Source organism: Condylura cristata, unplaced genomic scaffold (assembly GCF_000260355.1).
Source record: "Condylura cristata isolate star-nosed mole 26May11 unplaced genomic scaffold, ConCri1.0 scaffold00012, whole genome shotgun sequence".
Classification (NCBI taxonomy): Eukaryota; Metazoa; Chordata; class Mammalia; order Eulipotyphla; family Talpidae; genus Condylura; species Condylura cristata.
Window position 1 is genome coordinate 49084885 of NW_004567113.1, and position 26791 is coordinate 49111675.

Here is a 26791-nt window from a genome sequence, read left to right on the forward strand (position 1 = left end):
GCTGAGGAGGCAAATAATTATGTCAGCAGGTAAGAAGAGACATGTGGACTAATAAAGTTTAAAGGGTTATTATAATGTAAGGGACACAAGTCAGAAGGGTGAATGAGAGAAAGAATGTGAACAGTGAAACACAGAGGTAATCTGAGTAAGATGCTATTATTAATTCTTTATAACTATATTGGCAAAATAGGTAATATGGTCTTCCTTTGCCCACAATAGAGAGATGTTGAATCTAATAGGTTTACAAAATCAATTACTGAAGTTTTACATTGTTCATATAAATGATTTCCAAAGAGAGAAGCTGAGTCAAAATGAAACTATAAATTACATAGAAGAAAACATAAGCAAAACATTTCAACACATAAGGTTTAGCGATGCCTTTAGGGGTTCACCCCCAACAGTGAGGAAAGCAAAAATGAGCACACACAGCTGGGACTTCATCCATCCAACTAAAAAGCTTCTGTACAGTAAGAGAAACCATAACTAAATGAAAATCCTCCCTTCTGGAAGGGAGAAAATGTTTGCATCCAAACATCTGACAAAGGACTAATAGCAAAGATATACAAAGAACTCAAAACCCTACAAAAACTAAACAAAAAGCCAAATAAAAAAAAAATGGGTAAAAGAGCTAAAGACACCTCTCCAAAGGAGACATTAGAATGGTCAATAGGCAAATGGAAAAATAAATCACTTATTAGAAAAACAGAAATCAAGACCACTCGTAGGTTCCATCTCGTGCCTGTTAGAACGGCCCAAGTTGAAAAACAAAACAAAAAAAAAACAACAGAAACAGCAAGAGCTGGCAAGGACATGGACAAAGGGGACCTCCCACCCCACCCCACTTCACTGCTAGTAGGGAAGCAGACAGGTCCAGCCACTCTGGAACGCTAAATGGTGGCGTCATCTGACGTGGGAGGGAGAACACTTACTCACCTTGCTCTTTCCAGTCACACTGCACATAGAGATTAACGCTATGCTATCTTTTTAATCTATTTTATTTATTTATGCATAGTTACAGGGTTGTGGGGAGTTGTGAGAGGATTCACCAGAGACTGTGTGGAGCTGAACGGGCAGATCCACTGAAACACGGTGCTGAGGGAAGCAGCGGGAGAGACAGGTCTGCTGCACCATGTGGCTCAACTCCCTGGCTGGGGATCAAACTCATGTTGCAGTGACTGTCAAAGCTTCATAATGCTGACACTCAACCCTTTGTGCCACCAGGGAAGCCCGTACTATGCTGAATTTGGTAATTACCAATGCCTTCAGTTTCCTTAGATTTTCACATGTCTCTATACTAAGCAATAGGTGTTGTTTTGTACGTTACTTAAACTTTCTATCAATCAAATCATATTTGATAGCCTTAGTGGTTTGCACGTTTTTTGCTTAATGCTTTGGATTTATGATATTAACCCAAACAACCTATAGGTACAAGTTGAATGTGACCTCCCACAACCCATATGTTGAAATCCTAGCCCTCAGTGCTCAGAACATGACCCTGTTTAGAAATGGGATCATTGATCGCTTCTTGGCCTTTTGGCTAAGATCATGTGTAGAAATGGGGTCATTGAGATATAATTAGTTCAGAAGAGGCACTGTTGGGAGTAGAGTGAGTCCAGCAGGAAGCTACAGGATTCTTGCTGGCCCACATCCTACCCAACGTTTCCATGGCCTTCAGTCCTCTGCATGTTGCAAGGAAGACATACATTAAAATTATAAATTAAATTGGTAGCCTGGGAAGGATGCATAGAGACTGTAAATGTTGCTTTCCTCTCAAGGGAGGCAAGGATCATACCTGAAATTTTAGATAACCAAAAATCAATTAATAAATGAGAAGAGGTGAGGAGAGAGCGAAATTGGGGAGAGATGTAGAAGGAAGGGAGGAAGAATGAGAGGGAAGAGGAGGAAGAGGAGACATTCCTTGTTGCCCTGAGAGCCAGGCTGCAGCCTGGCTGGTACCAGTTTGTATCTTGTCTCTTCAGCACCTACAGACGACACCCTCTGTCTGCCTTTATATGTCTGGCACCTATATATTTTTCCCCTTGTTCCAGAATAAATCTTTGTTGTGCTGACATGTTAATTTGCTCTCTCCTGGACTAACAAGCAAATCTCAGTAGGCCAGGAACTTCCTTTCCCTGAAGGGATGAGGTTTGCATGACTGGGGAATGGAACTCTGCACAGCCTAGAAGCAAGTTCTGACAAGCCCCGAGCCGATTTCTCTTTGCTTCTCCACCTCTGTGCGGGAAAAGATAATGATTAATTGCTCTGGGACACTGTGCTTGGGACTTTCAGGCATGATAATCACTAGGTACCTGGGAAATTATGAGACCTTATGAGACCTCAATAAGCCTGTGAGATAGCCACAATAATTAAACTGAAACTCTGGCATCTGTTCTCTTCATTCTGAAAATCTGGGCAAAACTTACAGCTCGGCATAGGCCCCCCAAGCTTTCAAAATAAGCCACAAAACTGCACATTGATGTCATTTGGGGATTGTTGGGTTCTGAGAGTAGGGTCCCTGGGTTCACACTGGGAAAGGTTTCACCAGAACTCCCCTTTCAGCAGCACGTGGTGAGTTTCCCAGGCGAATTTCTCTACAACACAAGGCTTTAGCTATATCCTGAAGGGCATAAAAGGGGGAGAAGTACAAAGGACACTTGCATGGACACAAACAGCCCAAAAGGGCTGGCCTGAAAGGGAGTGGTTTGCTGAGAGAGGCCTGAAAAGTGAGAGTCCGTGAGGAGAGCGGCCTCCGCTGAGGGAGGTCAGTGCTGTACCCATCTGGGCACAGCTCATGGGCAGGCAGTAGGCTGCTGCCCTGTGGAGGATGGGTAGAACGGACACCGGCCTAGGAACAGGTGGGCAAAGGACTACTGCCCTCACCAGTGCAGAGACTGCCTGATACTGTCTTCTTCTCTTTGGGATGGCTCACTCCTTCCTGGCGTGGTTTGTCTGCTATTGACTTTGAGGAACTATGTAGAATTTGAAAGGGCCAGAGAATCTACACTGGCCTTCTGTGTCCATATCTTCACTTCAGTCTGTTCTCCTAACACTCAGTTCTCCTGACACTCCCGACAGCATCAGGTAGCTGCTTGGGCCTTGTGTTTGTGATCTGGGCATTGGAGCCTGAGGATCTTAGTCCCATAGCTGGGTCAATGGCTATGCTAATCCCTCTACCCCCATCTCCTTGCATGAGTCAGGTCCTAGTCCTGTGATGCCTCCTTTTCTAGTTTTTTGTTCTTTTCCTCCTTCGTGTCCAGCTTTCCCATCTTACAAGGTGCCCATGGTCACTGGTTGGCTAATATGTGGAGAGATGGGAAGGCATCCATTGTGCTGCCCTAAGAGCACAGGCTTCAGGTCGTGGGTCACAGCGTTGCCTGATAAGTTAACAATTCTGGGGGAGAAATGTAGAATCTGGCACACAGTAGGTGCTTATTGAATGCATTCTGAGGTGAATGAAACATGAGCAAATGAACCACAAATAGTCATCAGAAACAGAAGAAAACATAAGCAAAACATTTCAATACATAAGGTTTAGCAATGCCTTTAGGGGTTCACCCAAAAAAATGAGGAAAGCAAAAGTGAATCTAAACAGAAGTCTAGCTATAGGACTAATTGGTTGAAATCCAAGTCATGGATGTTCACTTTGTATGGCTGCATAACAAGCTAGCCAGTTTCAGGGGCTAAAAGGTGTAACAGGGGAGTCCCCAAGAAAAGGGGAGGTTCCAGGTTCCCTGCCACACCCAAAAGGAAAGTGGAGCTGATCAGGGAGGAGAGAAATCTGGAGAGGAGACTGAAGAGGAAGGAAACAGGATGGAGAGCCAGAAAGTGACCTCAGGGAGGCATAGGAAGCAGAGAGACCTGTGAAAAAGCAGCTCTTGCTCCTTGGCCTTGGACTGGGTGAAACAGTTGAGGGTGAGAGACCCATAGGGAGGTGACTATGGCAGTGTTTACCTTGATTTTGATTTTGCTCTTTTCCTCCCAAACTTGTCTGGCCATTTTTGACCCTTTTCTATGGGTCCCATCTAGAAGGTGCTTTAGACTTGTGACACGTTCTCAGGCCTTGCTTTTGGGCCAACCACTTTTGGGTAGACTTCTACCCATGAGGAGATGCTAACTTTGGGTATTTGACTTAGAAACTATATTCTTTATATTTGCCATATTACACATTGATTGTGTTAAAGTTCCTTTCCATGAAAGGGCCTATATGTTTTGTCTTGATGCATCAGACGATAGAATCTATTTAGAGCAGGCAGGTTTGAAGGTTCATGGCCTCCCCTCTCACTACCCTGTAGCAAAAGGAACACAGATTTCTTAACCTATGTGTTGTAATTGAAGTGGGTCCAGGTCATCCAGCTTCCCTGCTCAAAGAACTACCAAGGGTACAGACACTCAGCCAGGCTGAGCGCTTTTCTGTAGACCCAAAGGAGAAATTGACTCCAAGTGCTTCTTGTCTTGGCCAACTTGAGTTTCTTGTGGTTATGAAATTGAGTTTCCTCTCTTCTAGGACAACAACAGACCTTCTGACACACTAATCCCTCCACTCTTTAAGAGAGCATTAATGACTTAAACTTCTGCTTCCTGTTTCTGACTTATTCTTCAACCAGGCAGAAAGCATTTTCTACTTTTTTGTTTTTAAAGTTTATTTATTTCTGTCTACAGAACTGGGGTACAGGCCAGAGGTGCAGTGGTGGTGAGAGGATTCACCAGAGACAGAGTGGGGAGCAGAACAGACAGATTAATGAAGTACATACATTGCTGAGGGGAGCAGTGGGCAGGTCAGGAGAGGTCTGCCACACCAAGTGGATCACCTCCGGTGCAGGTATTGAACTCATGCTGAAGTAGCTTTAGCTTCTTAGTGCTGTGCTTTAACCCGCAGTGCCATCAGGGAGGGCCCTGCATTTTCTACTTTTAAAGCATCTTGTGATTAGGTTGCTCTGCCCAGTTATTCCCCCTGTTTTACGGACAACTGGTCAATTGTGCTGTATCACATTACCAAGAACAGAGCAAAATCCATTAATTTCGTGCAGGTCATGTATGCAGAGGACTGGAAATTGTGAAGGTCATTTTAGAATTGTTTCTGTCACACCATGGAAGATTCCATAAGTGGGCTCCAGTGCACACCAGTGCCCTGCCCTCTCTGAACCAGAATTTCATATTCTCAAGAATGCTTGACTATTACCTTGGGAGACCTTCAGCTTCAAAACCAATAGATCATTTTGTTTTCCCTTTATGCTTTTTTGAAATGTATTTTCTAACCTTGCATCTGTGTACTTCTGAAATAGGTTCTGTAGCAGATAGAAAAATCCTATTACCTCTATCCATTAAATGAGTAGAATACAAATGTAGAAAAACCCAGAAAATATCCTCTTGGAAACTTCTGGTGACACTTGAGCCCCTTTTGGCTTGTAACACTAAAATTGAATTTTGATAGTTGCTGTATAGGTTGGCAAAAGGAAATGTTTATGCACAACACAGGGCCAGGAAGTAGACCTGCCCCGTCGTCTGGTATTAGTACATTAGAGGTCGTCTCCTGACTTACGAGAAACAGAAAATACAGAACTGCCATTTTTTTGAGACTTTTGTCTTTAAATTCAGTGCTGGATGCTTTGAACATAGACATCTTTAGAATCACCTAGATACTTGTTGAAATTTTTTGTGTTTCATAACTCAGCCTATGCCGCTATGTGAATTATTTCCATTATTTTATGCACTTTATGCATTCACCTGAAACTTCTTGTTTGGGTCCCTATATTTTGAGGGCTTTATTTCTTAGGTATTTCCATTTTATTGTTTCTTAAAGTCTCAATGTAGAAATAATTATATATGAATGCATTAATAGTGAAAACAATAAATATTTTGTTTTTATAGAAAAGATAGATTATAAATATCTGGATGGATAGACAGACAGCTAGGTCTTTAGCAAATACTGAAATTATACTAGATAAAGTCTGAGGGAGGGTCAGTGGGCCATCACAACACACACACAACTTTTTCCTAAGCATCTCTGTGAAGTGTTTACTGAAAAACTTGGTTTAGGAATCAGTTCAGACTCCTCTCAGCTGGATGACATGAAACAAGTGATTGACTCATCCAAGATGCAAAATGTTAAAGAATCAGCCTGAATATTGAATTAATGAATATTCATCAAAATGAGATTCTGACTTACCTGCATAGTAAAATAAGTTCTTGGCAGTAAGCTGGTAAAGGTTGCCTCTCAAAAAGTAAAACTTAAAATCAAAAGCATGAGAAATAAAATGTAGCATTTAATATTTGTATATAGCATTCAAAGAGAGCAACTCTGAAATGCTCAATAAGCTATTGTTGTTTGAATAAAACTGTCTAAAAAATACATTGCTCGTAGCAGATCAGTTGGGAAGGAATAAACATTTGAATGGGAATTTATAGAGTAAATGCCATTATTATTATGAAACATGAAAGCGGCCTCTTCAGCTATGAAGTGTGGGTAAAGATAATCACAGTTTGACCATTTTATGCATGTAAACTGCCTACCTATATGGTAATATTTTCAAAGATTCTCTTTGTCAACTGCAGAAGTAGCGGATCTTTAAATAAGCCTCCTAGTGTCTGAGTCCTTAAGCAGTATTTGTGACTATGAATATTGTCCTTAAAAACAAATTATATGGGTAAAGCATCTTGCAGTTTTCAAAATATTTAAACTTCTTTTCAGCCATTCTGTCAGATAGATGGGAGGGTGTATTTTTAGGTCCACCTTGATTGAGAAAATAGATGCTCGAACACTGAAGGAATCATTTAAAGCCAAACCATAGAAACATATATAGAACATAATTCAGACCCCTGACTTCTAGTGGAATAGCTGTTCTCTACCACATGATTCCTCTCTGGCAATGCACCCACTCAATCTCCAGTCAGTTGCAGGAAATTACCAATGATCAGGCAGAGAAGAGGCCAACAGTCTAAATTCTAGATGAACAGAAACTAGTCTTTTTAACTTTTTGCAACTTTCATTGGAGAATATGATGGAAACTTACCAAAATGAGTTTGTTGATAGTGGTGATTTTTAATAAAATGTCATCTCTTTCTAAACTACAAAACTAATTTCATGTTCACTAAAAAGATGGATAAATATAAAAGACTATCATAAAGATAATTAAAATTGCTAATTACATTCCAGCTTTTCTTGTGAATTTTTGGAAAGATCAGCCTTGGCATTTTTATCAAACGCATCCAAAAGCTGCTGTCAATAAATGTACAATAGTATTACCTATTTGTGCTCTGAAATTGTTTCACTCAACTTCAAACCTGTGTACCTTGGGAATTGTATCTATCATCAAATCAACTTCCAATAACTGAGTTAACCTAGATATATCGTAGAGAGCATCTCAGATAATTGGTTTTGGATAGTGTTGCTCTTTCACCTGGGACTGCTAATACTGATTTCGAAAGTGGAAATAACTGTCCATTTATTTCTTCTTTGATTTCACTCATCAGAGTGTTGGAATTATCCTCATGTAAACTGTAAACATTGTATGTATTTTGTTAGGTTTATATCTAAATAGTTCACGGGGGGTAGGGTCCCACTAATATAAATAAAATAATAATAGATATTCAAAATTTCATGTCTTAATTGTTGCAGTTGCGGGAAAACAATAGGTTTCCATATACTAACTTTCTATCCTGTAAATGTGGTTAGTTCCAGAGTTTTCTGGTTGATTCTTTCAGATTGTGAGTATAAACAATCAGGTCATTTGTGAACAAAGAGTTTTGTCTTCCTAATCTGTTATGTCCTTTGCTTGCTTTATTGTAAATTCTGATCTAATAGCATAATTCAAAGTCTATTAAATTATAATTTTAAAATCTATTATAGGCTCATGGAGCCTCCTCATGGAGGAGGAGTGGTCCTGTCAAATTGGGTGTGAAAATTATGACTTGGTAGAAACTATGGTGCACCTGACTGCTGACTTTCAGGTGGTGGTGTAGAAAAATGACTGGTTGACCCAAATTTGGGAGAAAAAGAAATGCTTGCAGCATCAGGCACAGCTGGACCAGGGCTGTGACTCCTCCCCCTGTCTCTTGCTATTAGATCTTATCCATATCAATTTTCTATGGATAGTGTAACAAAGTACCACTAACTGGGTGGCTTAAATCAACAGGAAATTTTCTCTTAAATATGAAAACCAAAAGTCTGAAATCAGTATTGATGAGCTAAAATGAAGATGTGGCCAGGTTAATGGTCTCTCCAAGATGCTGGGGAGAATTGTTCCTCACCTCTTCCAGTTTCTACTGGGTACCGGCATTCCTTGTCTTGTGGCTGTATCACTCCCAAATCAGCCTCATCAGTGTTCTCTGTCCATCATCTACATGTATAAATGTGCATTAAATCTGGCCCTCCCTGGTGGCGCAGCGGGTTAAAGCACTGCACTGAGAAGCTAAAGCCACTTCCGCATGAGTTCGATCCCCGCCTGCCCTGGAGGTGACCACATGGCGCAGCAGACCTCTCCTGACCCACCCGCTGCTCCCCTCAGCAGTGTACTTTGTAGATCTGCCTGTTCTGCTCCCCACTCTGTCCCTGGTGAAGCCTCTCACCACCCCTGAGCCTCTGGCCTGTACCCCAGTTCTGTATGTACAAATAAAATAAAATCTTTAAAAAAAATTGTGCATTAAATCCATTAACCTCCCCCATCAGGACAGTTGTGATAGCATTTAGGGTACCCACTGGATAATCTTATCCCAAAACCCTTAATCAGATCTGCAAAATATAACATAATGTAGCAGATTCTAGATAATAGGGTATTGATAAACTTAAGGGACATTTTTTACCCTATCAAAATACTCATATGTCATAAAAGCAATCTGGAAGTCACAGACAACCAGATGCACAATTATTTGTACCAAGCCACAATTTTCATACCCAGCTTGATAGTGCTATTATTATTTTATGTGCAAGTACCTCCCCATCTACTCTTAGCTACAATCAGACCCTTTATATCTTGCACAGCAATCTTGACTCCATCAATAAATGTATTGATGGATGTGCCTGTTCTCTCTCAGAGTTATGGACAAAGGGATTTTGTTTGTCTTCATCAACTACCACTCCCTCAACTCCTAGGGCATGGCCAGGAGCATAATTAGCACATGATTCATATATATTTACTTAGCTATTTTTTAAAGATTTATTTATTTATGCATACAAGAACCGGCATGTAGCCAGAGGTGGGGTGTGTGAGAAGATCTACCAGAGACAAAGTGGGGAACAGAACAGGTGAATCTACTGAAATACACTGCTGAGGGGAGCAGCCAGGAGACAGGAGAGGTTGCTGCATCATGTGGGTGAGCTCCCTGGCTGGGGATGGAACTCCTGCTGCAGTGGCTGCTGATAGCTTGAGAGCACTGTGTCTTTAACCTCTGTGCCTCCAAGGAGCCTACTGAGCGTACTGAGCAATGTTTTCCAGTATAACATAAAAGAATGCATTTGCCAGTGTTCTTAATCCAATCCCCTCTGCCTCTTGCCCTCCCTTTGCCCTTTATCTATAATTTCTCCCCATGGTGGTGACTTCCTTATATCCTCTACATCTATCCAAGTGTGTTTCACCCTCAAAATATGCAAAAGAAGACATACCCTAAATCACCGAAACCAGATTCTATGTATACACAGTCCTTTCTTGGTACTGGCAAATCTTATTCTTATATTCTTCTTACACCGTTTCTAAAAAAAAAAAGTCTAACTTTATAATATCTCACCTTGGTTTCAGTCCTCAGCCTTATCTTCTGCCTTTGCCTCATCGCTTAAACTTCTTTCTTAGGTTAAAATATTTGTGTGTGCGTGTGTGTGTGTGTTTTATTTTTTTCATTCGACTCTTCATTGTTAGATAATTTTAGATACACTTGCAGTTGTAAAACAGTGTTAAGAGATTCCCCGTAGGTTGTTTTCCTGGTAATATCTATAAAATCCTAGTAGTCTGCACTATCCACATGGATGTAACCTATTGTTCTTACACAAATGTTTCCAGTTTTCTTTGCTTCATCCATGTCGGGTCAAACCTAATTTTCCTTTGTCACTTGACAGACTACTTCTCAGTCTTGACATTAATTAAACGCTTGCTTTAAATGTGCTAAACATTTTTAGTCCACACTATGCATGAAAATTTGCCCAGTGTTTTATAAATATTAATCAGTATTATCTTTCTATTAATTCTGTTGGTAAATACACTACTACTAGCTTCATTTTACAGATGAGACAACTCAAGCACAGAGAAGTGAAGAAACTTGTACAAGATCACACAGCTAGAAATAATAGAACCCAGATTCAAGCCCAAGCATGCTGGTTCCAGCATCTAGGCTTTTAACTTTATTTCACTTCTCATTTTGGACCTAAGTGAAGTCTCTAGACCTAAATGAACACTCTCTTCTTTCTTACATCCTTTGATATTAGCATCTTCCCGCCTCTTCGGAACTCCCTGACTAGTCCCTTTTAATCTTTTCCACAGATTACTCATTCTATTTCTATCCCCTAAATGTTTTTCTCCCTACAAGTCTGTATTTTCAACTCTGATTCTTCTCACCCTGTTTTCTTTGAGAGATCTCTATATCAATGAACTAAAGGAACACAACCCAAGAGCTGTAAGCTTAGACCTCTTACCTGAGAACCAGACTCATTTCTGTTTAATAATACTCTGCCCTCTGGCTCCCATTAGAGCCTTCAAGCTTCTATTTGTCCAGAACTGCACTAATTCATCTCTATGCTGTTCTCCCACAACCACATCCTCCCACACACACTCTCTCAAAAGAGAGTCTGTTTATTTGCCTGCATTCTGACCTCAAGTAATGATGCCGCTCATTTATCTATGATGAGTGCACAATGGAGAAGTAGTAATAGATTAATAGCTGTGCTTTTATTGATTCATTTATACTCTATAATAATTTCATTCATATTTTCAATTCAGAATAGATGAGCTGGATTTGTTCATTGACTGTATGACACAGTGGCATAACATGGAAAAATGCAAAAATCAGACCTTTGTATATATAAAGGTGTGATAAATAATTTTCTTATAGCAAAATTTAGGAAGAGGGTTTTAAAGAACAATAGTAAATATGTGAATAAAAGTGTAATAAAAAATCAATAAATAAAATAAGGCAATTCCACATCTCTGAACAAATAAAATGGTCCTTTTCCCCATTAGCAACATAACTAATAAAGAAAGTGTTACCCTTCACACTCACACTGGTAAGTTGGGCTGTAAGAGAAGTAAATGATATCTGATATGTCTTGACAGTTTATGTAGAGGCCAAGCTATATCAAATTTCTCCTTCCTAACAAAGAAAACAAGAGACAGAAACCTGAGGTAAAACTAGCATACTTTCACAACCACCATGGAAAACTGTGAAACATGGAGCTTCCACATGACCCAGCAATCCCACTCCTACACACCTACCCAAAAGTCACAGAGACACTGACTAAAAAGACTCCTGCACCACCATGTTTACTGCTGCTTTATTTACAATTGGAAAAACATGGAAGCAGCCCAAATGCCCAAAAGCAGATGACTGGATTAAAAAGATGTGGTACATATACATAGTGGAATATTACTCAGCAGTCAAAAAGATAAACATATGTGTTTTGCAGCAACATGGATGGAGCTGGACGGGGTCATGCTTAGTGAGATAAGCTAGAAAGAAAAGGGAAAATACTGGATGGTTCCACTCATAGCAGAAGTATAAAGGAGCAGGGGAGAAAATAATGACAATGATGAACAGCTATATACCAGAGACATTTTGTGGGAGTGGAGCAGGGAATGGGATCAAAAACAGTGGGGGAGGGAGTGAACTGGACTATGGTGATGGCACATGGATGATTTGGTGATGGGAAGCCCACGGGGATTACAATTGAGATGGAAAAATGCACAAAATGATGTAAAAATAAACTATTATATTATTTTAAAAAAAACTGGCATACTATCAGTACAAACCCTAATCTCTTTTCTGGAAATACTAAGGTTCACAGCTGACAAGTCAGAAAATCAAAATATCTGTGTGACCCTGAGCAAATCAGAGATTGTTTTTCCTTCGTGTTGTGGCAAGAACCTAAAGCCTGTAGCTTGATGCCTCACTAGAGAGAGCACAGATTGTTATCACAAACTTATGTAACTGAGTTTTGGAGAGAATCTCAGGCTGATTGAAATAATGTCTTCACCACATTTGGAAATAAATGTCTAGTCCATCCATTGGGCTTTAAAAATGAAAACTGAGCAGATGTAAATGAGGAGTAAAAGTTATAGAGGTTTTGTGATTTGGGGGTTCCTTTTAATGCCTGGAATACTTTTAAGACATCAACATTTTGATATGTATAAGGATATAGCCAACATTTAATGTGCTGAAGTAGGTAAGCAGAGAGGAATATGATTTAGATTACTGTGATGTTCAAGGTCAGCAAGTCTCTACCGGCCTTGGCCACATCCCCCCCTTCAGAAGGGTGCTGGGTCCTCAGATGATATCCGTGTCAGCACATTTTTTTGTCATTTAAGATAATTTTTATTATTTTTTCTACAATTTATGTTTATTGAGGTAAACCAAGTTTACAACTTGTATCTGTCCTTATTCCACTTTCAAGTTTATAGAGATCCAGCCCCATCAACTGCCAGACACACGGGTGCTGTGTTGACATGACCACCAACATCATTCATCTTTAGCTACAGCAAAGAAAGATGCAGAAGTGACTCCGACTTGCCATTGAATACTTCCCAGTTATTTATATACATCAGAAATCCCCAGCTATATGAGTGCATTCTTGTGCTGCTTTTGCTTTTTCCTGTTTGGGGAGCTAGAAGGAAATAACTTTAATTCTCAGCTATGTTAAAACTATTGTTTAACTTAAATAAATTCACACAAAAATATAATAGTTGCTCGGTGGGATGACATCAAAGCAAGGTCAGAGCCATGACTGTTTAGAAATTCTGTGAGAGAAAGAGAGAGAAGGGAAGAAAGAGACAGAGAGAGAGAGAGAGAGAGACGAGAGAGAGAGAGAGATGTAGAATATAATTAGGGAATTTGCTGGGCATTCGATGAACATTATCACCATTATCCCTTTCCCTGAGTGTTTTCTTTCTGCATAACTATTTGCCCTTTCTCTGAAATAGTTAATGTTTCTATATACCTAACTTGAAGACAGTAGCCCATGGTCACCTTTCATAAAGGGAACACAGTTTGCAGCGCAGGAAAGAACTAGTCTGCAAGAGCAGGAACTAGCGGCCCAGTCCTTTCCAGCTATTCTGACGGCCGCTGCTGTCTGCTGCCCCCTTGTGTCTCACGCTGCCACAGACACTCGGCTGCCCGAGGCTGGCTCGGCTCTGGCTCCTGCGCTGGACAGCTGCTGCGAGGGACCAGGGGCTCCTGGGCTGCCTGCTGGCGATGGCAGCCGGGAGCCTCCAGGAGGGAGCACCACTGTCCTCTCAGGCTGCAAGTGCCCCGCTCTCCCGTTTAGAGAAGGACCCTGAAGGACAGCTGGGAGGCAAGGAAGGGCAGGCACTTCTCAGGGATTTGCAACAATCTGATTCAACAGAACCAGCATCTTTTGATTTAAGGTCAAGCTTGGGAGACTCAGAGCTGCTCCTGGAAACTCACGGAGAGGGAGACCTGTGAGAACGGAGTCAAGTGTGACTTTCTCAGAACGGGCAGTAAGCAAGTGAAGGTGAAGGAAGAGGTAACAAATGTAGTGAGAGCTGGGTTTGACCGTGTCCTGCACCTTCCTGACTAAAGCACCTATCTGCAGATGCCAGGTGCCGTCCCCCAGTTCTCCACTGTGACATTCGAATGAATTTGTTAGAAGCAATTTCAGTTCTCATGCGGTTTTGCTCTCAATAGTTTTTTGTTTTGTTTTGTTTTGTTTTTTAAAGATTTATTTATTTGTACATACAGAACTGAGCCAGAGGCTCAGGGGCGGTGAGTGGCTTCACCAGGGACAGAGCGGGGAGCAGAACAGGCAGATCGAGGAAGTACACTGCTGAGGGGAGCAGCGGGCGGGCCAGGAGAGGTCTGCCACGCCATGTGGTCACCTCCGGGGCAGGCAGGAATCGAACTCATGTTCAAGTGGCTTTAGCTTCTCAGTGCTGTGCTTTAACCCGCTGCGCCACCAGGAAGGGCCTGCCCTCAATAGTTTTACCAATGTATTTACATATGTGACTATCTGAATAATGTCTGTGCCCCCTCCCCCACCCCCGCATTGTCTATAAGCTCCACATGGGGAGAATCTGCCGCTGGGCTAGAAATAATCGCCCAATAAATGATTTATGATTTTTTTTTTTTTGCAAATTAATAGGGATGAAAGATTGGGATAAAAATGTCTCACTAGTGTATTCTTTTTTCATCATTATTCTTGCTTTTCAATGAGGCAGCATAGTAAGATCTTAAGGACTTTTTTTTCTAAAGATTTGTTTTTATTTATGCATAGAAGAACTGGGGTGTAGGCCAGAGGTGTGGGAGGATAAGAGGATTTACCAGAAACAGAGCTCAGAGCATAACAAGTGGATCTACTGAAATCCACTGCTGAGGGAAGCAGCAGGAAGATAGGAGAGGTCTACTGCACCCTGGGGGTCACCTCCTGGGTCAGGGGTGGAACTTGCACTGAAGCAGCTGCAGCTAGCTTGCAGTGCTGCTTCCTAACCCTTGCACCATCGTCTTACTGTCTTATCCTTAGCCTAAACATCGCGTGGCTCAGTTGGGACTTTTCTCAATAGCTTCTTCCATGTAGTTCTGCTCACCATCAGCCCAGGAGATTTCTCAAAGATGGCAAGTCTGCTTCTTTTGACAGGAGGAAGAGCTGTAGGAACACTCAGATGTAGCATAGATCCCTCACATCTCTGCTGGTAGAGACCCACTGGTTTCCATTTCAGCCCCTGACTGCCACTACATGGCGTGTCTGCTAGTGACAGAGGTGTGTGTGACAATTGATGACATGCAGAGGCTAAGCTGTGACATGATAGGAAGCATCTGAGGGACTGTTTATTTCATAAGCACTTTGACCTTTGGTCTCTCCCTTATTTAGATACCATAATTGTGTTTTTGATCCCTGAAGAGGTGTCTCTAGATATTTAATAAAAGTTATGAACCTGAAGTGTTGGCTTATGCCAGAACAAGATGATTTATTGTAAGAGGAGATTTCACCCAAGGAAGTGGACAAATATTGTTGAGAAAATTCATCTGACTTTGCATAGCTCTGAAACCATTTCTAGAACTTTCCACCAGAACTTTGACAGTATCCCAGGAACCACTGAAAGGTTTTTATATGACATAAGCTATGAGGACTCAAGATGCACTTGAAAAAAATAATTTCCTCAGCCATTTCTTATGAATACATCAGTCTCTCCTGAAAGCACCATACTCAACATTTTTCAGGAACTACTGATTTTCTAATGTACTCATCCATACATTACTGGGGAAAATGTTCCTTTAAATTAATGAATAACGTTCCTGGGTGTCTACTGACATTTATTTTCAGTTTGGTAGCCTGTATTCCTTTCAGCTTCCACTTACAATTGCAGTATTCCACTGCTTTTGAAAGTAAACCCTGAAGATATAACAGTAGATTCAATTTATAACACTGGAGTAGGACGCAGAACTCTTCTCTGCTTTATCAACCCATTGCATTATATCAGTAATGCATTATACCAGGCTTAGCCATTTTGATGAAAACAGTTTAGTCCTGGGTATAGCAGCATTGGTGGCAGATGACTGTAGGGTGGAGTTCAGTTTAGCCAAGTGCAGGATTATTGCTATGTACTAGCCAGCTAATATTCAATGAGTAAATAGCATCTTCAAAAAAGGCTAAAAATAGGCCCTCCATGGTGGCGCAAAAGGTTAGGATGCAGCACTGCAAGTGCGAGTTCGATCCCCCACCCTGGAGGTGACCCACATGGCGCCGCAGACCTCTCCTGGCCCGCCCGTTGCTCCCCTCAGCAGTGTGCTTTATCGATCTGCTTGTTCTTCTCCCCACACTGTCTCTGGTGAAGCCTCTCACTGCCCCTGCACTTCTGGCCTGTACCACAATTTTGTGTGCATAAATAAATAAATCTCTAAAAAAAAAAAAGTAAAACCTGAGTGCTTTTTTATGATTTTTTTAAAAGGCTAAAAACAACATAGCTTGCATTATCTTACTAATTTGCATAATCCTCTAAAATCAGTAGTCATCCCCATGTTTCACAGGGAAACAATGAATTTGGATTAAACAATTTGTCTAGAGCTATATCGTTTTTTTTTGTTTTTTTTAAGATTTATTTATTTGTACATACAGAACTGGGGTACAGGTCAGAGGCTCGGGGGCAGTGAGAGGCTTCACCGGAGACAGAGTGAGGAGCAGAACAGGCAGATCGACGAAGTACACTGCTGAGGGGAGCAGCGGGCGGGTCAGGAGAGGTCTGGCTCGCCATGTGGTCTCCTCCAGGGCAGGCGGCAGGCGGGAATCGAACTCATGCGGAAGTGGCTTCAGATTCTCAGTGCTGTGCTTTAACCCACTGCGCCACCAGGGAGGGCCCGCTATATCGTTTTTAAGTGACAGAGCCAAGGATCCATTCAGGCCTTGTACTTCACTCTACAAGCATTTCACTAGATGACGCTAAGCTGGACCTGGCAGAACCTCCCAGCCACTCTGCAAAGGCATCTGTGATGTCAACGCATCGGCCTACACCGATCAGGAGATCAAGTCACCAGCCAGGGCTCAGCAGCGCCCCCTCATGGTTGACGGACTCATCCTGCACCTCTTTGAAGGCCTCATCTTTAAATGAGGGCATTCAAATGGATTTTCGCTAAGCTGCTTTGATGCTCATATCTCCTGATTTGGGGTTCGATATCCTGAGACCGTTTTCCACCATATCTAATTATGAGTCAGTGGCTCGTGTGCTTCCCACGCAGTTTTCTTCTCCATAAGGTGGAGATACACTAGATATGTTAAAAATTAGACATCCCCAAATGGAGTCTAATCCCCCATCACCAAACTGAACTTAATTCAGTTTCTGCTCCCCAAGAAATGGCACCTTAAGCCAGTCAACCTGGAATCCTGTTAAGTCATCTGGCAATGGATCCTGGCACCCACTAAGGAAAGCACCTTTGCAATAACCTGTCCCGTTTTTTCTTCTCACACCATCTTTGTTAGTGTTCCCTCAGGATTTAAACAACTTTGACTTCATTCATCTCTGCAGCCACTTCTTCCTGGCTGCTAGAGTGAAGGCTGCCTGACTTGAGCATTTGGCCCATACAAACTCTTAAAACGCTTGATAGTTTTCACTTCACTTTTTTTTTAAAAAAAAAAAAAACTTAATTTTAAAACAATTTGGGCAATTTTTTTTCGGTTTACTTTTTAACACATCCATCCATGCATGGAAAATGAGCCATGTAAAGTACTAACACATCTCCTAGAACCTGGTAGAAAGTGATCCTATCACTTATGATCCACGTTACCCTCCTCTTCCTCACCATGTTCATTAGTTTAAAATGTCAATATTCGATAAAATACTAATAAATTGTATCAGCAGTAGCACGATCACAATAGATTTTGACACATGTAGCATGACACTATTTGAGAAGACTAAAACGGGTGATTAGAGAACATTTGTAAGAGTCCCCTCCTCCACCTCCCCCAAGACGAAAGTCTCTTGATTAACTGACAAATCTAAGGCATCTGTGTGCTAGGAAAATCTCACCCCACATTTATCACTAGCTCATCACACCACGATGAAGGCTTTAAGAAGCAACAGTGAAACTCACTGGTCCTGCCAGACCCCTGTACCCTCCAGCAGGCCAGGAACCCCAACTCTGCGACAGCTGGTAGAGTCATTCACTTAACTTGCCCTTAAGAAAGGAACTTTGCCTCCAGCACTTTAGGATGGACATTCAGCATTGAGGTAAAACATATGTGGGAGGAGGGATGGTAGACAGGTCTTTGCTGAGCTAAAGGGAAAACTTTCTCAAAGAAGAAACGAAAGGCATTGCCCCCGAATCTCTCCAAGGACATTTCACAATATTTATTTCACCCTTTTACTTTTTTTATGTCCTGGTCAATGTAGACCGTGTAGAATTGCCCCCTCTGCTGTGGTCACCAAAGCTCTCCCAACACCACAGCTCCGATAGTCCTCCCTAATACTCATTATTTTTAAAGATTTATGTATTTATGTGCACATGAGCTGGGGCGTAGGCAGGAGGTGCAGAGGTGAGAGGATTCACCAGAGACAGAGTGGGGAGCAGAACAGGTGGATTGACTGAAATACATTGCTGAGGGGAGCAGCAGGTGAGACAGGAGAGTTCTGCTGGGCCATGTGGGTCAGCTCCCTGGCTGGGAATCGAACTCATGCTGCAGTGACTGCGGACAGCTTCATAGTGCTTTGACTGAACCCCTTGTGCCACCAGAGAGCCCCACAACACTTATTTTAAAGGAATGTTCCCAGTTTCGATGGGAAAAGCTTCCTTTTGCAGATGCCCCTCTCCAGCACTCAGGGTGGGGCTCTGTGGGTAAACTCCATGTGCCAACCCAGTGGAAGCATCTCCACAGTGGCTCACCTAGAGAAATACCTGTCCAGTGCTAATGGCAAAAATGAGGACCGCTCCCCCCAGAAGGCAGCATTCCACTGCCATGAACAGTCAGGGAGGTAGGGGCTGGCTCCCACTGGCCTTCCAGTTCCAGGAGAGCAATAGAGGGGTTTTGGTCCCCACGTGGTCAGCCAGCGCTCCTGCACTGCCCACACTAAATGACCACTCGTCGGAAGCAGCAGCACATGGATGACTCTGTAACAACCTGTGTGACTCCAATAAGCCACCTAGTTAGCTGGTTTCATTGACCTCACCTCAGATAAGTGAGAATTTCCACACTTTCCCTGAACTTGGAAACTACTACATCTTGGTCCCTTCCCCTTGGAGTGAAGAAAACCTAAGGAACAAATATATACTTAGATGTTTAAGCCTCACTGGTCTTGTTTACTTGAAAATATATTTTTTAGAAGGCACGAGGGGAAATGAAAAGACATTCTACTGTGAAATGATTTGAAGACAGGTCCATGAAAGCATCAGGGAGAGAACTATTTCACAGCTCAGATGTCTGGAGTATATTTCTAATAAGTCTCTGGGGCCAACATATATAACAAATTTATGCTCGTGTTTTCTTCCAAGCACACAAGACTGACCTTGTTTGGGGTGGACATACAAAGTGATTTCTGAAGTGATTGGTAGCACTTCAGAAGTGGTATAAGACCTGGCCCATCAACACCTCCCAGGTGAGCTCAATAACCCTTTTCTTTCCCTGAGTAAGAATTTCACTGCCTTTAGAGTCCCACAAAGATGGCCAAGCTTTCATTACCTGAGTCTCTTCGTGACTCTGAAAAGAATCATCAGCTGAACCATACACCTACCCAAAACCGTTAAACTAGCAAGAAATACACTACTTTCTTTTTAATTTGTTACATACTGGGTCTGTTATTTATTTGGCCTTTTCATTACAGCTGCAAGAGTTAACCTATTACAGCCACACTTGCAGCCATATTGCCGTGTTCTCAAGACCTGAGCCTATTCATTCTTGCTGGGAAGACCCAGAAAAAAAAAAAAAAAAAAAAAACTGCTTCATGGGAGAGGTGAGGATATATTTGAAATGGGCTATTTGTACCATCATACAGAGGATTAAATAGTATTTGTTTATTTTTTCCCACCTGAAGGTAGCAAAATTCATTGCCTTAATTTAAGAACATTTTATACTCTTTCATATAAGATTATCACTCTCTGGGTCTTTTGTTTTTTATTGTTCTTCTCTTTGGAAGCAGATCCCAGGAGAGCAAGATATTGACCTTGCTTGTTTCTGCCCCCTCCCCCTCCCTTTTTAAGTGTTCTTGGAACAAAAGCAAAAAAAAATATCAGGTGAGATGGAAATTAATATAAAGAATGTGAGATGGAAAAAGACTAATTCACCTGCTTATAATTGCCTGTCCTAAAACTTTGCAGGAGCTTTCTGTTGGCAGAGAACAGATTTCATCTGACACAGAATTTGAATAAACATAATACAAACACATAAGAGACAATTTTTAAATATCGTTCTGCATCATAATCTATAGCTATAATATAAAATGCATCTAGAGGCCAAAGACAGCTGACAAGTTTAGTGAGGACAGATGTCCCTTCACTTCCCATCTTCATCTCGTGTTTGCCTCATGCTAACTCCAACGCAAATTCCCAGCTCCGACCTTGCACAAATTTGCCTCCTGATGGCAGAAGGCCATCTATTAGCACTCTGCTAACCATCCCAAGCAGATGGCTCCTAGTTAAGTGACCAATAAATCACAATTTCCATGTGTGAGAAGGCCCAACTACAAAGTGCTTATTTGGTGTTAAAATTGGTTCTCTGGCTGCCAACTAGATAGCATCATTTAGTCTATGTAAATGACTAAAACCAGATGACTTGTCTAGCTAAAATGTTTGATCACCACCTTCTTTCCTCTTTGGCGTTGGAAGTGTTGATTGTTCCTTTGTTTACATACTAAGCAATATTCTCCAGGGAAACAGGACCAGTAGATGGGAATCTAAAGACTGAGATTCATTTTCAGAAGTTAACTCACACGCTTATGGAGACGTAATCAATCCAAAATCTGATGGGGGGGGGGACAGGGAGATTCAGGAAGAGGAGACTAAAGTGAGATTTGTAGTTCACGTTCAGTCATTCTGCTGTAGAACCAGGAAAAGTCATTGTGCCAGGAGGCTGTTGGCTGGAGAATTCTTTCTTTTTGGGAGATGAGCCATTTCTTCAGGTCATACCTTCCACTGAGACCAGCCAACCATGTGATAGAGGGCATCATATTATGTTCAGAATGCACCGACATAATTATCAATCTCATGCAAAAACACCCTCACAGGAATATTGAGAATAGTGTTGACCAAACATTTGGCCTTCGCAGCTCACAAACACAAGTTGACGCAAAAAAGTAACCATCACAGTTTGCTGGTTTGATTTTCGTTTGTTCATTTGCTTTTAGTTTTATTTTCTTTGTTCCAGTCCTCTTACATCTATGGGGCCATTATCATTTCTACAGCATTCATCAAATGCAAAACTTAGTGGCGACCTTGTAGATAGTCCAACCCTGCCTTCCGGCTCTCTCCCTGACTACCGAGTCACAGAGGCTTTGTCCTCAGAATCTCAAGTTCTGCCTCTGTGACTAAAGAGCCCTAAGTCATAGGTGGTTACAATGATCATGTGGGAGAAATATACATTGACGGGCAGGCGCTGCAAATACCTTGAAACTATTATTTTAAATTGTGCTTATGTATTGAAGGCTTCCCTCTCACACCAAAGAATGAGACAGCAGAAAACTGTCCTTGTGAAGGAGCCACATCACTGCTGTGAGTGGTTGACTGGAAAACAGAAGAGCCAATGGATAAATCAAGTTGATTCTCGAGAGGAGAAGGCTAAGTGAAACTTTAAACACAAGAGATGATTTTTGAGGACCTCAGAGACAATGGCAAAGTTAAAGCACACAGAATCTTTTTGTCTAAAATCAGAGACGTTAGCAGCTCCCCAATCTCCGTGGTGAACGTGGGACTTGATACAGATCACGTGGGGATGCTGCCAGGACACTGGAGCCCAGGGACCCCGGGTTTTACGGGTCTGGGGAAGCTTCACTTCCCTGCCATCAGTGGACCATCCACAGCCCACAAGTGACTTGACGTGACCATCAGCCCTCACTGTGCCAGGAGGAGCTGAACCTCCAATTCCTGACCAGGCTTCTCTTTTTTTGAGATTATTTTTTTTTTTTTTTTGCTTATGACTTATTTGCATTTCCTGTTTTGTGAATTGTCTTTGTGTGTGTGTTTTCTAGTTAACTGGCATTTTGCACATTTAAAAAAAATATTTTATTGGGTTAATATTGGTTTATATCGTTTCCCACAAGAGAAGTGTAGGATTCGCCCCAACAGGCACTGGACCACCAAAGTACAAATGCTCCCCACCAGAGACCCTGTGCTTCCCCCTCCCCCTTCCCCTGTCCAGCAGATGTTTCTTACAAATCCAGGGTGCAGATAAAGTTTTATCCTCACTTTGGTCCATGGTCTACTTCTTAGGTCTCCTTTCTGCACCAAGGCAGAGTCTTCTAATAGTCTACATTTCAGCACCTTTTTGAGAAAATACCCTATGTACTCTGGACACCCCAGGTATATCATCCAACATTCCCAGACAATCTAAAGTTAGTGCAGCAATCGTAAATAAATGCACCCACGGGATGAAGAACAGGAATGCATTATGCCCAGCCTGTTTCTTTTCAAACCCTCCTCTCCAGAAATTAAAAAAATCTTGAGGTTCTGTCTTAGTCACAGTCACTTGTTATAATTATTTATTTATAACTGGCAGGGTAAGGCCAGTTTATTGTGTACTGTTAGCTAAGTTCATTCATTCCTACTCGAAACTTCGTAGGACACTAGACTTTTCTCTCATGGAACAAAAGCATCTGTGGGTCCAGCGAGTCACCAAGAATATAACACAAGTTCCAACAAAGGCCATGCTAAAATCTCCTTGTAATGTCTGTGCCGCGGGAAAAGTGACCTAAAGCATCTTCTTCCTTGACAGTGAAGCTGTGTTCTTCAGATCAGCAGTCAGTTTGTTAATGTCAGAGCAGCTTTGACACTGTATGCGAAGATTTTTGCAACTGTCATTTTTTTTTCTGGCTGTGGGACCTGGAAGGCTGTTGTTAGTCTTGGCAGTAATGCGCAGACAGGATCTTTTTAGAGCAGCTTTGCAAGGTAGACAGTTCTTTTTCTAATTGTGCAAAACAAAATCAATTTTGTGAACATGTTGCTCCCCTTCTTCTCTGCCGCCTTCTGTAGGAATGCCCCAGTGGTGTGGTTAATGAAGAAACCTTCAAAGAGATTTACTCGCAGTTCTTTCCACAGGGAGGTAAGTATAAATGCGGGCTTGTCAATGCACTCTGAGAATTATGCTTCCAGCCTCGAATCTGGTTCAAAATTGTGGCATGACTCAGCATTTTTATATTTATGTGAAAGAATTCAGACCAAGTATTCACGTGCACATTGTTTTCCATATTTCATGGATGTGAATTACTCACATGGTATCAAATAACCAAGTTCACTCTTAAGCTGCCTCTCAAGTACACTGTCTGTGACAGTTTCACCTTGGAGAGATCACAAAGCTCACCTGCCTGCATTATAGGTCTCACTCCAGGCTCCCAACTCTCAAAATTAGGACAAATGTAATTATCCTCAATTTTCAGATGTGAAATCTGGGTCTGAGAGAAGTTAAACGATTTGCTCAGGGCCACGCATCTCTGACACAGCAGATCTGGGTCAGAACCTAGATTTTTCTGTCTCCTGCCTTAATGCTCTGCTCTGGCTTCTATCTCTTTCAGTAACCCTTTCCTACCACTCCTTCCTCTGTATCTGAGAAAACATTCTTATTAAATGATAGCTCAGATAGCACAGGATTAGATATTAGCTAATGTCAGGTATGATTTCAGTTGAAAAGAAAGTGACAGTCCCCGTATGTCCGAGAGGAAGGACATTTGCCTCTGGACCACATACTGACAGTTTCTCCTCGCATCATTGACAGGATGCCACACCAGGTCAAAGGCCTACTGTGTGTGCAGAGATGTGGCTCACCATTCCCTCAAGGAAAATACTTTCTTTAACCTACAGAGTTCCTGCAGTGTGTACTGTGTCCGGCTCTTCATTATCTCTGCTTCTTAGTGAGATGGTTTACCAAGCACAACTGGTTTGGTGTTGTGGGCGTCAGAAGCTTCTCGTTTGGAGAAGATGATGTATGCCTACTATAAAACAAGCTCCAGGACCCTCTCTGGTGGCACAAGGGGTTAAAGCACAGCAAGATGAAGCTATTCGAAGCCACTACAGCAGGAGTTCAATCCCCAACCAGGGAGGTGACTTACATGGCGTGGCAGACCTCTCCTGACCCACCACTGCTCCCCTCAGCAATGTAGCAATGTATCTCAGTCAATCCACCTGTTCTGCTCCTCACTCTGTCTCTGTTGAATCCTTTCATCCACCTACATCTCTGGCCTCTGGCCTGTACCCCAGTTCTTTTATATATAGATGAATAAATCTTAAAAAAAAAAAAAAAAAAAAAAACCTCCAGAGGGAATAACATGCAGGTGCCCTTACCTGTTTTGCTGCAGGTGAGCATGCAGTGAGGTTGTAGCATGAAACTCTTAGCTTGTCAAGCCTATTTTTAAAAAGATTTATTTACTGATGCATACAAGAACGGGGGTATAGGCCAGAGGTGCGGAGGATGGGGTGTGAGAGGATTCTCCAGAGACACAGTGGCAGAGTGGGGAGCAGAATAGGCGGATCTACTGAAATATACTGCCGAGCGGAGCAGTGGGGAGAGGGGGGAGGTCTTCTGCATCCTGTAGGATCAAACTTGTGCGGCAGTGGCTGCAGATAGCTTCATAATTTTGTGTTTTTAAGTCGTTGCGCCGCTTGACTTAAGAGCATTTGAAGAGCTCATGAAAACTGCTGTTTCCTGAGCTACTCAGGTTGCAGGAATTCTGCTCTTACTTTGCCTGTACTAGGCACCCAGTCACCAGTTATTCAAGTATGAATGAGTGAGCGCTGCTCGGCAGAACCCAAGCCAAGCCATGTTTATTGAGCAGCCAGGGAAGGCTGCTGGGAAATGAGGCACTCCGATGTGTTCTGTGGGCAAAATGGGTTGAATGTCTTTAAATAAGTTTCTGCCCACTGAATATTTTTTTTCACATTAAGATACTATTTCCGGAAACTTCAGGGTGATTCATAGAGAAACTATAACACAGAAAAGACTATTCCTGTCCATAAACCTGCCTTACCCTTGTCCCAATGCCATGAATTGTCTATTCAGATGTGTGTGATAGGAAGAAAAAAATCAACCAGACAGATTTTAACCCACAAAAATGGAGCATGATAAAAAAAAGTATATTTATTCGATAAATAAATTTATTTACACACATCTGACAGGCATGTATGGGGTGATTTTTACAAGCAAGGGGTTGGCTGGTATCCTCACTATGATTTGAGAGTGACTGGATTAGGGACGCTGAACTGCGCTGAGTCCTGAGCTTGAGACTAGACTCTGCCATCAGCGAGGTGTGTGAGTACAAATGTTTCCTTCCCTACTCTTTGGTCTGTGAAGTATGGTGGTCCACGTATGGGCAGCAGCCATGAAATGTGGAACAAAGAGATCCTCAGTTTTCTTTCCACTTTTTCTGAGTTGGATTGGGATATCTTGATTTCATTGCTGGCTCTGCTCGATGATAACTAACAGGGTGAACTTAGGGGGCCTTACACAGTGTAAGTCTGCCGCCCATACTTCCCATCCTTGGTATCTATCAGTAAATGACGAAGTGATATCCCAGTTCCGTTTCCTGTGCTAAGAATCCATTTATTTTGTCCCCCAAATTATGAAATTTCAGCATGTAATTTTCAGCTTCACAAGCAAAATTAGAAGAAACTGAGGCAACCTCAGCTCATCAAACTCAGGAACTCTGATCTGTGAGAAAATGTGACTGGGAACACCACCTGGTCATCTGACGAGAAAACAGGTCATGGTCAAAACTTTTAAGACCTAAATGGTACCAAAATCTAGAATCAGGGATACCAGTCATTCATCTTAGAAAGTAATTACTAAATACCTGAGAAGAAGTCAGCCCACAGACACTTTTGTGACCACTACAATTCTCCTCACAGAGCATCCTCTGTGTCCAGCCAGACACCCCAGGGCCTCAGCTGCTCTTCTCATGCCACTCCCCTCGGTGATGAGTTTCACTGTCTCCAAATGCCTGCCAGAGGAGAGCCAGCCCCCATCAGAAACCTGACTACCTTTCGTGACACCGTTCTTAGGCTTCACGGAGTGTGAAGCTCCAGCAAATCAGAACTACAGTCACTTAGACACACAGTCGAAATTTCACTTGACTCAGGAACCTCTTCCACATGAATATATATTCATCCAAAAAATTTCTGATCAAATTTCCTTAAGGTAGTTGAAATAAGGGTAGGTGACTTGTCTATGAAAGAAGAAGAGCTAATGTGTATTGAACGTTAATCTGAACACAGTACTGTTCTGAACACTTCACATGCGGTACCTCATTTAACGCTTTCTTGGCCACTATTTTCATTTTTAAAATGAAGGAACTGAGAAACAGGGAGGTGAAGCAATCTGCCCACGTCACACAGTTAATATTTGGAAGATCTGAGATTCAAATTTGGGCAGTGTGAACTCCACAACACTATTAACCTCTATTCTCTGCATATTTTGCCATAACTGAAAACTGGCTTAGCTTCCACAAAAATTGCCAAGGTAGCTTTAGAATAACAGCGAGCCTTCTACACCTTATTAGATGTCAGATGGTCAAATTTTAAAACTAGAGCAACCCCATTTGAAAACAATGATAATTTCTATCTGTCCGTGTTTTCTTTCTTTTTTTTTTTTAATTTAAAAATTGCCAGCATTCTGTTCTGAGCCATTATTTATAGTGTGTTCTGCTTCGTAAGGTAAAGGCATCTACTCTGATTATATAAATAAGGAAACAAGACCTGCTTAATGAAGCTCATAAATAAATAAGCAAGATCTCTTTTTTGTTTTTTTCTCCTTCCAAAAATCTGTTTAATATATTAGCTTCAACTCCTAGCTCCATAGGGTACTAAATAGTTGAAGAAATCTGGATAAAAATGCTGTTGAGAGCAAAACAACGTTCAAAGTTAAAATGGGTTGAGAATTCTTGATAGCTCAACAATGGCACCACGTTGATTGCAATTAAATCCCTGGCCCTGTAACCCAAAGGATTTCTTCCTGGGACTC

The 26791-nt window shown here is 41.9% G+C and overlaps 1 protein-coding gene across 5 annotated transcripts in view; it reads left to right on the forward strand.

Annotated features, from left to right (window-relative positions):
- KCNIP4 (Kv channel interacting protein 4) overlaps positions 1-26791 on the forward strand; it is an 845713-nt gene that overhangs the window by 800885 nt on the left and 18037 nt on the right. For all 5 annotated transcript variants that reach the window (XM_004681375.2, XM_004681378.2, XM_012724073.1 and 2 more), the window contains one exon: positions 22816-22885. In XM_004681375.2, the coding sequence (XP_004681432.1) occupies positions 22816-22885 (70 nt within the window). The remainder of the gene's footprint in view (positions 1-22815; positions 22886-26791) is intronic.